Source organism: Squalius cephalus (assembly GCF_949319135.1).
Source record: "Squalius cephalus genome assembly, chromosome: 5".
Classification (NCBI taxonomy): domain Eukaryota; kingdom Metazoa; phylum Chordata; class Actinopteri; order Cypriniformes; family Leuciscidae; genus Squalius; species Squalius cephalus.
In genome coordinates this window covers 43599255-43614548 of record NC_137126.1, presented here as the reverse complement: position 1 = coordinate 43614548, position 15294 = coordinate 43599255, and the positions used below count along the sequence as shown (strand labels likewise).

The 15294-nt window shown below is 36.2% G+C and overlaps 1 protein-coding gene across 6 annotated transcripts in view; it reads right to left on the bottom strand.

Moving 5' to 3' along the window:
• The window catches only part of nos1 (nitric oxide synthase 1 (neuronal)), a gene marked incomplete at its 3' end in the record, with an annotated part of 61012 nt that overhangs the window by 7833 nt on the left and 37885 nt on the right, over positions 1 to 15294 (bottom strand). For all 6 annotated transcript variants that reach the window (XM_079870445.1, XM_079870440.1, XM_079870441.1 and 3 more), the window contains exons 12-22: positions 14162 to 14356; positions 12732 to 12817; positions 10957 to 11101; positions 8480 to 8584; positions 8152 to 8210; positions 7794 to 7910; positions 6369 to 6543; positions 5040 to 5178; positions 4480 to 4558; positions 3757 to 3950; positions 825 to 994 (exon numbers count right to left, since the gene is read on the bottom strand). In XM_079870445.1, coding sequence (XP_079726571.1) covers positions 825 to 994; positions 3757 to 3950; positions 4480 to 4558; positions 5040 to 5178; positions 6369 to 6543; positions 7794 to 7910; positions 8152 to 8210; positions 8480 to 8584; positions 10957 to 11101; positions 12732 to 12817; positions 14162 to 14356 — 1464 coding nt within the window. The remainder of the gene's footprint in view (positions 1 to 824; positions 995 to 3756; positions 3951 to 4479; positions 4559 to 5039; positions 5179 to 6368; positions 6544 to 7793; positions 7911 to 8151; positions 8211 to 8479; positions 8585 to 10956; positions 11102 to 12731; positions 12818 to 14161; positions 14357 to 15294) is intronic.

Here is a 15294-nt window from a genome sequence, read left to right as displayed (position 1 = left end):
TTTATACAATAAAAGTACTTTTTTACTAGAGCTGTCAAGCTACAAAAAAAGGGACCAAAAACTTAGTTCATACAAACTCTACCATTATTGCCTTATTGACTCGAGTAATGATGCTGAAAAGCTTTGCCATCACATTAGTAAATTACATTTTAAAAGATATTAAAATAGAAAAACAGTTAATTTAATTCCTTTCACAATATTCCATATTTTTACTGTATTTTTGATCAAATAAAATGCAGCTTGGTGAGTATAAGAGACTTTCTCAAAAACGTTCATAAATCTTACCAACCAAACCTTAGCTAGCGTATTCCAAATAAATGATTAAAATATACAGAAGTAAATTGTATGTTTATTTTAATCAAGCAGAGAGACACTGTGAGGAGTTGCCATCCTCATTGACGTGAACCCTTTTGTCTTTCTCCTCTGGTTCACTCATTTGAACCAGAATGGATGACTCACTACTAAGCAGCCATTTTTAGCAACATATCGAAAAATTGTTTCAGTGGGAAGCAATGAAAGAGAAATATTTCCTTGTTTTCGTGTTGGCACTGAGAGGCATGTGTGAGAGAGCAAGGAAAAAAGGAAGTGGGGAGGAGGGGGTTGATTTTCAGAGGTAATAAGTTATCAAACTGAGAAAATTACTGCCGATTTGAGGCGGAAAAGGCAGGGACACATGTGGAGACGTGACGCCTTTTGTCTAATATGGAAAAGATGTATGAAAATGGGTTTTAGATCATTACTGAGCTTTAGTATTGATGCAAATAAATGTCTTACATGATAGAGAAGTGCACAAGTGTTTGTGCAGACATGCAGTGTTTTCTTACCTTGCTGAGCACCTCTAGTCTCTTTCTCTGTTTCTCATTAGTCACTAGAGGAGCAAACTGTTGCAATAGTTGAGGACTAGGAGGGGTGGTTATGTCCAGGAAGTATTTGAAAGCCTGATAGATGGTACAGGGTGGAATACGACTCTCATCCGTCCAGTTGCTTATCACACCTGCAGAAGATGAAGAGGTTCAGATTGGTTAAGAATGCAGATATGAAGTTTTTTTTTTTTTTTTTTTAATCCTGATTTAGGCAGTGGTTTAGACTAGCAGCAGATACTTCACACTGAACACTGCAATACTTAAACGGATAGTTCTCCCATAAATGAATATTCTGTCATTATTTACCCATGCACTCCCATGTTGATCCAAACCTGACTGACTTTCTCCATACAGTAAAAAACATTCAGATATTCACAAATGCAAATGATGAAACTATTAAATGCCTTCAGAGGACTTTGAATATAGCGTACAGGTCATTTGGACTTCTTTCATGGTGCTTTTATCATTTTTTGAGACCTAAAGCCTTTTCCATTTGTAAGAAAGAACGGCATATGGGGTTAAAAGGACATGTGGATGAGTAAATGATGACAGATTTTTCATTTGTAAGTGAACTGTACCCTGATAATGTGTCCAACGCACCTACTTTTGTTAAAATAACTCTTTTGTGCACAATGCAGGCTTCAATGAGACCACATCTGTAATGATTGTCAGATCAAGAAGAAAGAGTTGCAGCAACCTCATATTCCCTCTGTAAAGGTCACTGGCCAGTTATCAGTCATCCTGACATATTTCTCAACAAGGAAGGGTAAGAAATCTCACTTGATCTAACCCTTTTAAAAGACACTGATAATAAGGTCCTATATGATAGGTCAGTACCACCAAAAACACTTAGTATCTCTTTAACACCTTAAAAAAAAGGGGGCATCCTTTCATTTCCATGTTATTGTGCCTTAAGCATCCAGAGCGATATTTCTTAAACAAAAAAACATTTGCTCTGTTTATTACTGTACTTCAAAGCCCTATTAATAGGGACAGTATGAAGATGAAAAGCAAATACATAGGGCAACAAAAAATAAATAAATAAAAAATTGGCCAAGCCCAAAATGGCTAAACATTAAGCTTTTAATTGTCTTAACCACAAATTATTAGTCAGGAAATTAGCAAAATTTAAGCAAATGCATTACTTAAAAAGCCATTGACATCAAAGATAGAATTAATATGGGAAGTTGTGTGTTAAGTGATGAATCATAATGAAACATGAGTTGCATAACTAAAGAAGAATGATCAAATGTTGGTTTGTTTTCAGTAAGTCAATGCTCCTGCCCAGAAGTGGCTTGAGAAAAAGTCCGGCACCAGGATCATGTTTTGGCTGGTCAGAGTCCAGATCTAAACCCTATAGTGAATATTTGGTCTCACATTAAACTCATATTAACTGTGAGGCATTTTTAACTACTCATGAACTGTTTGAAGCCATTAACATTGAGTGGAAAAACAGTGACTCTTCTTCCTGTAAAAAGCTGTCTATAAGTTGGGGAAGGCTATTCTGTGCCACAGTTAAAGTTACTTTATCTACAGTTATTTGTGCAATTCCTGCCCAGTGATATTTGATTAAAATGGTTAAGACCATTTTTGGCTCGTCTCATTTTTTTTGGCCCAGGTGTGTAGTTTCAATGGAAGACAACTGTAAAATAATCAGAAGTTTTCTCATGCACAGAGACAAGATAAATAACCTTATGATGAGGAAAAACTTCAACAAAAGAAAACAAACAGAATGAAACGGCTCAAATGGGAAATGGGACAGCGCCTCTAGCACAAGAGATGAAACCCTAATAGATATGTGATTGAAAGCACATCATTTGGCATCAAAAATGGTTTTGATTCAGTCAGATTTGCAACGGAATCAAAGAATAGCGTGCCAGCATCAAAATATTTCCCTGCGCGCAAGTTAATCCCAAGATTGTCTATCTATTCTAAAGATCTGTCATAGATTATAATGAATACAAAGCAAATAAATCCTGCATTCATTCTTTAACATTATATGTAGATGTTAAGTTGTCATGTGGTATCTAAATTATGTTTTACAACTGATTCATAATTTCCGACATAATTTCCAGTATGCAAATCTTACAGTGAGCGTTTACACGCACACTGCACTGATAACTACCAAGGCTCAGCTTATTATAAAAACCTAACAATGCAAGAGAATTGCATTTACATGAAATGTATTGTTCAATTTATTAATTGAATAAGCCATCATAATGCCAGTAAAGTTAAAGCAAAAACACTTTTTGTCATTTTTAACTATTTAAAAAGATACATTTACATGCATGCACACTTTACACATTTTCAGGTTAAGCATGAGTTTGTGAATGCAGATGTACTGTAAATGATGTCGGCGCATACATCGAGGAGTGAATTGTATAATTTATAAACCATCAGAATATACTACAGGATCTGTTTTAAGCATGGTCTCCTGATGGATATTAGTGTTATTGTAAGTGATATGATTGAAAGCTACCTCACTCTACAGTAAATGTGACATGATCAGCACTATGGACCAGGTTACCCTGATCCTTGAATCATGATGAACACCAGAACACCTGAAGAACACACTGTTCGGCAGACAATGGCATATTGAGAAAGCCTTTCCTCTGTGTTCAAAGGGAAAAAATGTTTGATTGGGGGGCTGGCAGACTTATTTGGACTTATATGGTCATTTCAGATCATTTCTTTATGTAGATTCTGTCATTTTCCATTAGATATCAAAGCAGAAGTTTGAAAGACAAGTTATTTTGGTAAGTTAAAATGCTTTGAAGCTAGACTGTTATTCTAGAAATTGAATATGATTTCTTTACATTTTGGTTTAGTGTCAGATATTTGCATGTTTTTATTATGACAAGAAAATACATATTTGCATGCATTTCATAGTTACCCAATGCTGTGTTTCTTTCCTCTAAGAACTCCACTTTCACAATTTGATTGACAGGTGGTGCATCTTCCAGTTTTTCAATAAGAGTTGTAACTAGATCTTCGTTGTTTCCGGGGTAAACGCCTAAATGGTCACCAGGCAAGTATTTCAGGTTCTCGTGGTTGTTGGCATCAAGACGCACAAATATAGTCGATCGGCTGATAGACAGGAAGTGAGAAAACATTGTAATATGAAACAGCTGTAGTCATTATTTAAGAGATTATAAAAGATTATAAAGAGATTATTTATGCTTTTGCTAGAATAGGCTGAAATGAAGTGAAATTGCAAAGCATTTTATCTGCCATTTCTTTTACATTTTACAGTAAAATGATTAACTACTCAAGCTTTCAAGGAAATAGAGGGAAATCAAGGCCTAATGTGTTTTTTCTTATTGATTTTCTTAACTTTTTTAGGGTTTAATAAACAATTGCAACAATATAGCAATAGCATTTTATAATATTCTTTTGAAAAACTCAGTTTAAACCTATCCAAACACACCAATCCTCAATAGATTTATATAATAGAAAAGAGCAAAAGCTTCTCAGAAAATGCTGATGGCAACAATTGCTGAGGAAGGATTGGCAACCAATTTAAAGCAAAACTCAGTCAAGGGTAATGTGAAAGACTTTCATGACAATGTAATTCTGAGAAATAAAAAAAATGGACAGAATATTAGCAAAAACATACTTCGATCTGGCACTTTGTAGGTTCTGTCTCAGCAGAAATTTGGCCCCGTAAACTTTCTTCTTATGGATGCTGTAAAGTGCTGAGAGTGGATACAAAAACCAATCAACAGTTAAAAACTTGCTGCGTGAAATCAAAAATCAAAATCATTTAGCGGCCCAACAACTTGATTTGCTATAAAACTCATGATGGAGCCGAGCCGCCCGTTTAAAGATCATTTAGAGGACTTTAGATGCAATAGTAAAAAAAGTTATGTGACAGGAAATCAGATGGAAGCCTTAAATGCATTGTTTACACTTTAATCAATTGAATAAGGAAGTGTTTACAATCCTCTGGGTAATGCTAACACGGCGCTGAGATAATCCGTATCAAGCTAATGAGCCACTAAAATGGCAGTCCCTTCAAGAGTCAGTTGGCATGCGTCATAAATTTTGAGGCAAATAAAAAGAGCTTTGCCATTCGCAGGGGAAGACTTTAAGTATCATTTAATTTGATAAAAGCTTATTGGCTTTCTGAAATGAGTCATCCCTTAATAAATGGAAGGTACCAGGGCAGCAACGTACCTTGCGTTAGCGTCGGTGCCTCCACCGTGTATGTCATCCGGAACTTGCTTTTCTTCCAGCTGCGATCGTTACAATTCAATGAATCGTTCGCTTTCTCGATATTAACATCGTCGCCGACACAGAAAACGTCACAAGCCGCCTGGGACAAAAAGGATTACAAAGGATCAAAACTGATTCTTGGCAACTTTTTATGATGTATCATGAACATAAACCATATGTACAAGTGCAGTGCAAGAAATATATACTGTAAATCTTTTTTTAGGCTTAAAAACGTCAAAATAATAATAATAATATAAAAAACAAAATCTAAATTAAATGGTTTTTATTTAACCCTGTAAAGCCAGACATATGAAATAATAAAAATAATAAAAAAAGTTTTAAAAAAAATGGAAAAGGTCCATTTCAAGTTCCATAAAACAAAGTTTGCATGTGTGTGTTTTTGTGGAGTATCATATTTGATGCATCATTTTATTTATGGTTCATATAGTATGATATAGGAGAATATGGAAAAAAACACCTCAATTTTATTCAGAAGCCCAAACCAAGCAAAAATATTCAATTTAGAGCAGTTGCGGATATTTATACGGCCAAAAAGTAGAATGAATACTTTATAGTTTATACTAAAAGGTCTTTCTAACTAAAAGTTAATTCTAAAACTTAATATTCAACAATATTAAAGCTGTTCTATGAACTGAGCTTTTATTTTTTCAGAACTGCTTAATAGACGAAAAGAGAACTAATAATTGATGATCTTTACAACAGAACTGAATCAGCTTCAGCTGAACAACAGGCAAATGCATCATTTTCCTGTTTAGCACTTGCTTTGAAACAATCTGTATTGTATAAAGCGCTATACAAATGAAGGTGACTTGACTTGAAAAAGTATCTATCAATCAGAAGGCAGAAGGTATGCAAGTAAACAGGTCTTAGCAATTTGCATATTAAATAGGATACAGTAGCTTTTATATGGTTAAGTAAAAAATGAATATGACTGAATCAACCGGACGACTAAATAGATCTTTGAAAGAATAACTGGCCCCAACATTTTTGCCATTATTTACTTTTGTTACAAAAATGTATACTTTTTTTTTCTTCAAATAAACAATCATTGATTGTTAAGCCCCAAAAAAGCACCATAAAAGTAGTCTATACTACTTGTGCAGAATGTCATACATTTTGGGTTGTTCCTCACACAAAGCTGTTGGAAGTAACTGCAAATGTATCACATTCTTCAGTGTAGTTAATTTTTTTGTCAAAAGCAATGATAAACAAAAACAAACGATACATTTAAGGTAGTGACTGCAGCCCACAGTTTGCTTAGGACAATACCTTGAAGACCTTCTTGGCCCATGTTCTGAAGGATTCCTCTTGGCCGCAGAGTTCGTCTCCCTCTCCCATGCGCATAATTCGTTCCCCACCAAGCTCTTCGAACAGCGTGTCCACTGCGTGGGCAAACGCACAAAAGTGTGGGTATGCCCGAGAGCCAAGGCCAAACACAGAGAATCTGTATGGGAGAAACGGAGTGTTGAAAACACTTGAAGCACAAGAACACAAACAACAACAATAACACACACACACACAAAGATACGCCATATATACAAAACCAAGTGTATTATAAGAGTGGGATGGTTGTGGACATCAGGCCAAAGGCTGTGAGCTTTGATCCTGAAACTATGAAAATTCAAGGCTAGAGTGGATGTTATGTTACGCAAGCATGTGCACACACATGCAAAGACAAGTAAAAAGTGTGAAATTTCTTTTGATTGCTTTAGGATGGAATTTCTTTTCAAAACTAAATTTCTTTTATGCTTTTTGTATTTTAGTTTTGAAGAAACTCTTGGATTTTTAAGTTACAGACACCAGAAGAAACGCACACACTTACATAATGGGATAATGTCACCACAAAGTTGGAGATAGATATATATAGGCACAAATTTTTTTTTTATATATATATATAAAAAAAAAAATACAAATTATATATATATATATATATATATATATAGTCAATTTTTTTAGGATATATATGTTAGATATGCGTTAGATAAATATACCACAATGCAAACATTTAAATAAAAAAATATTTAACAAAATATGTTTTGCATTAAAAAAAACACAATGAAGCATATTTCCCAAGAGAGAAATACAAAAGAAACTATAGGAAAATAAGTAGATTAATTTTATGAAATGTAGGCCTATTTAAGGACCATTAAGAATTTTTATTTTAATTTTCAGAACATTTTCCCTTAATAACGTAATAATTTGTGTAAATTAAATCAATTAAAGAATAAAAGTACAATACATACAAGCATGAGTTTGTGAATGCAAATGTACTGTACAATAAATACAATGCAAATGTACAGTACAATAAATAATCTCATGATCAATAAATACTTAAATACAATTTAAAACTATAGAATTGTTTTTTACATTTCAGTAATGAGAATGTAATAGTGGGCTTTTTAATGGAAAAATATGTTTTTCATTGCATTGCATAATTCATATAACATTCTAAAAAGCCTAAACAAATCTTAAAATATGTCAGTGCCATTGTTTTGTCTCAAGATGCAAAGCAGAAATGTTTGTTTTTTTTCTAAGGCACATTTATAAAAGCTATAAGCATTTAAGTAAATGTCGTAATTTAACTAAGGCCTAATCCTGGCTTAATCTAAACCCTGTCTGTGAAACCAGGCCTAAAAGTTTTTCCAAAGTATACACATCAAATCTACACAAATTCACATACATACACCACAGTACCTGACATTAGCAAGTGGTCCAGTGCTCTCAAAGTTGGCTTTGGTTTCAGGTTCGTCGCTGGAGGATTTGCGGGTATCAGAATATGAAGAAACGCTGTTAAAACGCACTTTGTACGTCCTGTGAGAGAGAGAGAGAAAGAGAGAGATTTCTTTGTGCATTTATGTGAATGGATTGATTGTATAGAGAAGAAATGCATGTTATGCGTAAATGTGTATGTCTGGTGCATATATGTTAGACTTTGTGTAGGTGTGTGAACTGAAACACTGAAAAAATATTAATTATGGGAAAGCAGATTGGTGGGAGGATGAGAAGAAAATCACTCGCTTGAGTCTCCACTCGCGCACACACACACACTCACTTTCTGTCCTCTACGCTGGTGGTGGGATGTCTCATCTCCATCAGAGCCGCACCAAATTTCTGTAGCGCGGAAAAGGGGAGAAAGAGAAACAGGAGAGAAGTTACTGGCCCTTCCCACGCATGTTCACAATCACAAATTCAATCAGGACCTGCCAGCATACTGCAGGTTCTCCATTGTACAGTGTATGTGTGAAGTCCTTTATCATCATGATGAGCACATTCTGTTGTGTTGTGAAGTGTTGACAATTTGATTCAAAGCAGAAGAAAATGTTTGATGTGCTCAGTGAAACACTAGCGCATTAAAGCAAACTTGTGCTTTAATAACTCACCTCTCCATTTTCAGGAGGGTCTCCATTGCCGAACGTGCTTGTCACCACTAACACAAGGGTCTCGTGTTCCAAGTCGACTGTGTCATATTCATCCATGGACGTCACCTACAGGATCATATAACACCGCATTACACACATCACACAGTCCTGCTATATGTACGCTACCAGTCAAAAGTTTTGGATCGGTAAGATTTTTTATGTTTTTTAAAGAAGTCTCTTCTGCTCACCATGGCTGCACTTAACTGATTAAAAATACAAAACACAGTATTATTGTTAAATATAAAGACAATTTAAAATAACTGTTTTCTATTTTAATATCATTTAAAATGTCATTTATTCCTGTGATCAAAGCTGAATTTTCAGCATCATTGCTCCAGTCTTCAGTGTCACATGATCCCTCAGAAATCGAATTTTATGCTCAAAAAACATTGATTATTAGTATCAATGCTGAAAAATAAGAAAATGCAGGATTCTCTGATGAATAGAAAGTTCAAAAGAACAGTATTTATTTGAAATCTAATCTTTTGTAACATTATAAACGTCTTTACTGTCACTTTTGATCAATTTAATTCATCCTTGATGAAATAATGATTTATTTTATTTCTTTCCCACAAAAAATCTAATTAAAATTCTTACTGACCCCAAACTTTTGAACGGTAGTGTTTAATGTTACAAAAGCTTTCTATTCATCAAAGAATCTTGAATAAAAATGTAAATAACTGTTTTCAACATTGATAATAGTGAGAAATGTTTCTTGAGCATCAAATCATATTAGAATGATTTCTGAAGGATAATGTGACACTGAAGACTGGAGTAATGATGCTGAAAGTTCAGCTTTGATCACAGGAATAAATTACACTCTACTATATATTCACGTAGAAAATAGCAATTTTTACATCGGAATAATATTTCACAATATTACCGTTTTTTTTTTTTGGTTTTTTTTTAAATAAAATAAATGTAGCCTTGGTGAGCAGAAGAGACTTATTTTAAAAACATTACAAATCTTACCGATCCAAAACTTTTGACTGGTAGTGTACATGATATCATGACCTCAGTAAACATCATCCATCTAAATAGTTGTATTAGTACTATTGTTGTGTTTTATGCTACTTTTCTAAGAGAGAGGAGAGAAGACATTACAGTAACACTTTACAAAGGTCACACTTTTGTTTTTAACTGCATTATTTAACATGAGCTAACAATTAAAAAGTGCTACTGAAGTTATATTGGGGAGAGTCAGGGTTGTCAGCAATCATGTAATCTAGTTACTAGTACTGTTTGTGAGTGCTTCCTCCACTAGACATGACCATTTTGATGTGATTGGTTTTTCTGTCTCATTTGTGAGCCAGGAGCAAAAGTGTGGCTATTAGATCAGCGTTCGGAGAGATTTTAGGCAAAGTTTTCGAGTGTGAAAAATCACACAATGTGCATCAAGAATGGGAGGCACGTTATCTCTTGATCCTGACGTACCGCCAAAAGGGGTGTAGCGGTAATGAACAGTTCGTACGGCGCCTAACGAGCAGCTAATGCGCCATGATACAATTAACAGAGTCGACGCATCAGTGCGTGTGGCAGGGCAAACGCCTTCAGGACATGCAGAAAGAGAGAGGAGCCGTATGTCTGCGTCATCTGCATGTAAATCACGTAATAACAAGCGCACATGAACAAGATTGATTATTCTGCTAGATTATAAAAATAACTTTGCATTTAAATGCTATCCCAAGGCTAAACACTTGGACTCAATACGCTTGTTTTAGATGTCACATAGCTTGGAGTGTAACGTGATCTTAACTTTACCTACAGCTCAATGCCTGGGTGCAATGACTCTTGACGTTTTATGGCACTGGAGCAAAAGAAATTGAGCAAAAGACATTTGCGTAAACTCTCGCATAGCACGCTTTGGTGTGAAAATGGCTCTCTCACTCTGCAATCTGTAGCCTCGAATCGGAAGAGAGATTTTGGTTGTGAAACTAAAGGGATATGCGGATATACATGTCTCGCATCAATATTCTTAGTGATTTTGTTTACATCAATGTTTACGTGCAAATCCACTGGAGGCATGAGCCTCCTGGCTCCCCTTCGTTGGAATAAACTCCCACTCCATATAAAACAGTCCCCTACACTACGCAGTTTTCGCTCTGCCCTTAAAACTCATCTTTTCACCCTAGGCCATCCCACTGCGTATCCTAGCCCCTAACCCCCGGTCAGGACTCTGCTTGCTTGCCCAACCCTGCCATAGCCTCTGTTCTCACTGTAGCACCACCGTACTTACTCACCCTTGTCCAATAAACGTACCCTCTTCCTTCAGCCTTTTCTTTTCAATGTAACGCTTAGTTTAAAAATTGTTCAGCGCCTTGGTTAAAGGCGCTATATAAATATAAATAAGTAAATGAATAAATGAATGGGAAGGGTTTTAAGAATCACGCACAGATGTCAATCTATTGTGTGCGGTTCAATAAGCCCGTCATTCTTACCTTGGCATCAAACGCATGCTTGAAAATCTCACAGAGCGTTTTTGCATAGTCCTGCGATTTCCCAGTTTCTGTGGCGAACAAGATGGTGGCTTTGACTCTCTTGGCCATGGCCTGCCCCATGAGTTTGGCGGAGAATTTCACAGCCCTGCAAGTCGCACACAAACATGTCAGTCGCAGATATGTCAATTTCAATATGTCATTGCTGTGTATAGCGCTTTATGCAATATAGATTATTTCAAAGCAGCTTCACCGTAGTCAATGATGCAAACTTAATCAGATATAGGGCTGTCACTTTTGTGAAAAAATCCTGTTCGATTTTTGAGACATAAGTGTTCATTGAATCGATTGTAAAATCGATTTTCCATGTCTAAAGACGTTTCCATTTTAAACGCCAAATATGGGCAAATCCACGGACAACTAACAGGCATTAGGACGAACGTAAAGAGGGCGCTTGAGACGCGCACAAGTCAGCAATATTCCTGATGATTTATTGGCGTGAAGTTTCGTGCACAATGACAAACAGGAGTGCAACATTCTCGAAAAAAAATTAGCAGAGTGGAGTGCCATAACATCAATGAAAAACATAACTGCAGTCTTCAACATGGCTGAGTTTAGATTAAAAATGTCAAACAAATTTCGCCTACGTAGGCGATTGTAGACCGTAGCCCGAATCTGTATCTGTAAGCATGAGACTGTCTGCATACCGGAAGAATTCACAGTTTTGTTGTAAAAAGAGAAACATTATGCAGAAGAATAATTTGCTGTTATGTGTGTTTGTCAGAGCCTGCAGTTGCTGTGTGACGCGCGTTCGCTGCGGGGCGTATCGTGACGAGCTGGACGCGCTCCGAGAGAAGGCCGTTAAAATCGATTCCCTATTTTCGTTTTCGAAACTTGCGTTGGTTGGTCCGATCGATTGTGCAATCGATTTTCGAACGTAAAGTGACAGCCCTAATCAGATATGAGAAATTCAAATTCTGATGTAAACCAGCTCTAAAAAGACAATAGTGTCATTATTCAATAACTTTGTAAAGTTAATTAATTATGAAACAAGTTAATTTCAGCTATAAGCAGCTCTACAGAAGACAATAGCGTCGTTATTCAGCTTAAGTTCAATGTTGCTTCAATTCAGTTCAAAACAGTGTCCGTGTTGCAAAATTCATCAATTATGAAAAATTGTAAGCTCTACATAAGGCAATAGTGTCATCCTCAAGCTCAATTCAGTTAGGGTTAGAGTTAGTTTTGTTCTCATTCGATAGTGTCAGTGTAGTCAAATCGATAATGAATATTCCGTGTCTTTTTCCTGGGTTACGGGTTATAATGTCAGCAAGGATGAACTGTGACAATGTGCATCGAAATTCCTGAATATTATCTCTTAGCGAGAGTTTAACACACCGACAGACCCTTTACCCTCATTTCCGAGACCACACAATCACATAAACGTAGCTACTTATATCCTGCGGGCAATTACTGTAATAGCACAGAGGCTGAACGCTGAAGGAAACCTGATTACACCTGAGTGTGATTCAGTGAGTTAAACTCACATCATTCTCAGCCATTCCAGCATTATTATGAGGAAAATACACTGGAAAGCACTCTTAAAAAGCCATTAACAAGTTCCCGAGCCATGGGTAAAACATACAACAAAAGGTTGGCAAAGGTTTGGAGCGCTGCAGATGGCCGACCTCGGAAGCATCTTACGGGTTTAACTCAACATACACTTTGTGCTCAAGACAAAAGCAAACTGTGCGTAGGTCTTGAGCTCTTCACCCACTCACTTGGCAAGTTTCTTGAATCCAATCGCTCTTTTCTTTGTGGGTGTTCCATTCACTCCTTTCCACACGTGAGTGTTCCATGGGTCAGACTAGAGAGAGAGAGAGAGAGAGAGAGAGAGAGAGAGAGAGAGAGAGAGAGAGAGAGAGAGAGAGAGAGAGAGAGAGAGAGAGAGAGAGAGAGAGAGAGAGAGAGAGAGAGAGAGAGAGAGAGAGAGAGAGAGAGAGAGAGAGAGAGAGAGAGAGAGAGAGAGAGAGAGAGAGAGAGAGAGAGAGAGAAGAGCCCTTTTCAATTATGAGCACAACAGGCTAATTGTGATCAAGTGATTGTAATACAAGAAAAGAATCATAAAACCCGGAAACAAGTTGTTATTTTTCAATGTCTGGTTTCAAACATCAATGGGTTATTTTTTTAATGGGTTTTTGGTTAAATGGCTGAATAAGGTCTGTGGTTCACACAAACAAGAGATTTTCACGTCTATTCCATGACATAAAATACATCAGTAATACCCCACTCATGATTTTTTTTAAGCTTTCATGTATCTTGGAAACAAGTGGCTAAATGGGACAGAGGTTTGCGAGACATTAACAGGTAACAGGTAAACTCATCTACTCACTAGTCCACTATTACAGCCTTATTGGGTTTATACTCGCAGTCTTGCAAACTATTCTAACTCAAACTTTCCAAGATGTCGATTTTAAATGAAGATTGAAAGATTTGTCGGAAGCTTAGTGGTGGTGACGTTGAAGTCATGTGACAGTGTAGTTTGTTTATAGCATAACATTAGCATTTTACATCTGCCAATTGCATTTAGGCTTTAAAATTCATAAGTTGTGTTCATTTGTGAAGATTATCTTGATGAACAGAATGTGTAAGAATCATAAACCTTTGATTTAAACGTCGGTTTTACCGTATCAAGTCGAGCCCGAGTCAGTGCATGCAAAGTGGATTTGCTTTTGCAGTGCAGAAAACAGCATCTTTCTGACATGTCGACAACACAAATCTACCTCTTCCAGGCCTCAGCTACAACTACAGTGTTTGAGGGTCAAAGTAGATGTCGTTCACGGGCAGCCAATGAAAACCATAGGCTGGCATTATGCAAATATGTTACAAATCTACGCAATTTTGAGCACGAAGTAAGACTAGAATTACTGATGACTCGTATCAGACAGTTCGGAATCGGTTCTTTCTTTTGCAGACATTTTACATTCACAAATATCTAATTTACTCACTACATGAAAGGTAATATCTAAAATAGGGGGCAATTTAATGCTTATGTTATGTAGGATTTTACAAACAAATATCTAATTTACTCACTACATGAAAGGTAATATCTAAAATAGGGGGCAATTTAATGCTTATGTTATGTAGGATTTTACAAACAAACAATCAAAATATTGCTATGACTTCAACTTCAACTGGACAAAAGACTTACCTGGTACTCAAAGGAAGGCGTTAGGCGATAGTTGAGCATTTCCTGATGGAAAACAGGTGTAATGCTGCCTGACATGGGTGGCACTATCCAAACCCAGTCACCCGGGCAGCCTCCCCTCACTCTGTACTCATTCTCCATGTGCTTCATGAAGGACTCAGTGGCCGAGTGATGATCTACTATGGTAACCTTTGACATCTATAAAAGGAAAAATTGCAAAGAGTGAGGCTGCTTACATCCTGGCTTGGAAAAAAAACTGCTCTGAAAAGGCTAAAACTAAGATTATATTCAGTTTGTGAAGCTTGTGCAATGACTTCAGCTGAATAATGGCACTATTGTCTTTTTAGAGCTGCTTTACAGCAGAATGAACTCTTGTTCGTATTATTGATCATTATTTTCATGTCTATCAATGCAAAGCTGCTTTGAAACAATCTGTATTGTGTAAAGCTATGTAAATAAAGGTGACTTCACTTGAATCATCCAGTATGGTATTTCTGTTTAAGCTGGTAATATAATCTCTTGCAAAAACACAACATAATGCTGACCAACAATGTAAAAACTGATTCTTAAATGAAGAAAATAATGAAAAATAAAAGAGGCACATGTTAGTTTTTGGGTTTACTTTGTATTCTAAAGTACCTGTTTTTAAAAGTATTTTGTCTTTTACTATAATATACAATTATCAGATGTTCTGTAATAGTAAAATGCAATAAAATGCAATAAAATGCAATACAATGCCAATGCTTGACAAAGGAAATGTCCGTAATATTGCCCAATCCCAAAATGATGCGGTACGAACAGTAATAATGCCCATCATTTTGTGCATTCGTGGACATGGTTATTTTCAAATGCGTTTTAGATAGCTTGTAATGCTTAATGCAGCATGTTGACGCAAGTCAATACAACCGGCTATTAAATCCTCAGATTGGCTTGTACTGCAGCAATTCTAGTTTTCCAAGTAGATTTAATTGTTATCTGTCATTGTTTTGACTCCATCCGCAATTATGAAAGATAAGAAACCGAACACGGCTACTTACTAACGTCTAATTAGTTTATCAGTGTTTAAACCGTACAGTAAAAGCCTTTTTAGCAAGGAATAAGGACTTGTGGGTAAACAAACTGCAGGGGGTGTGTAA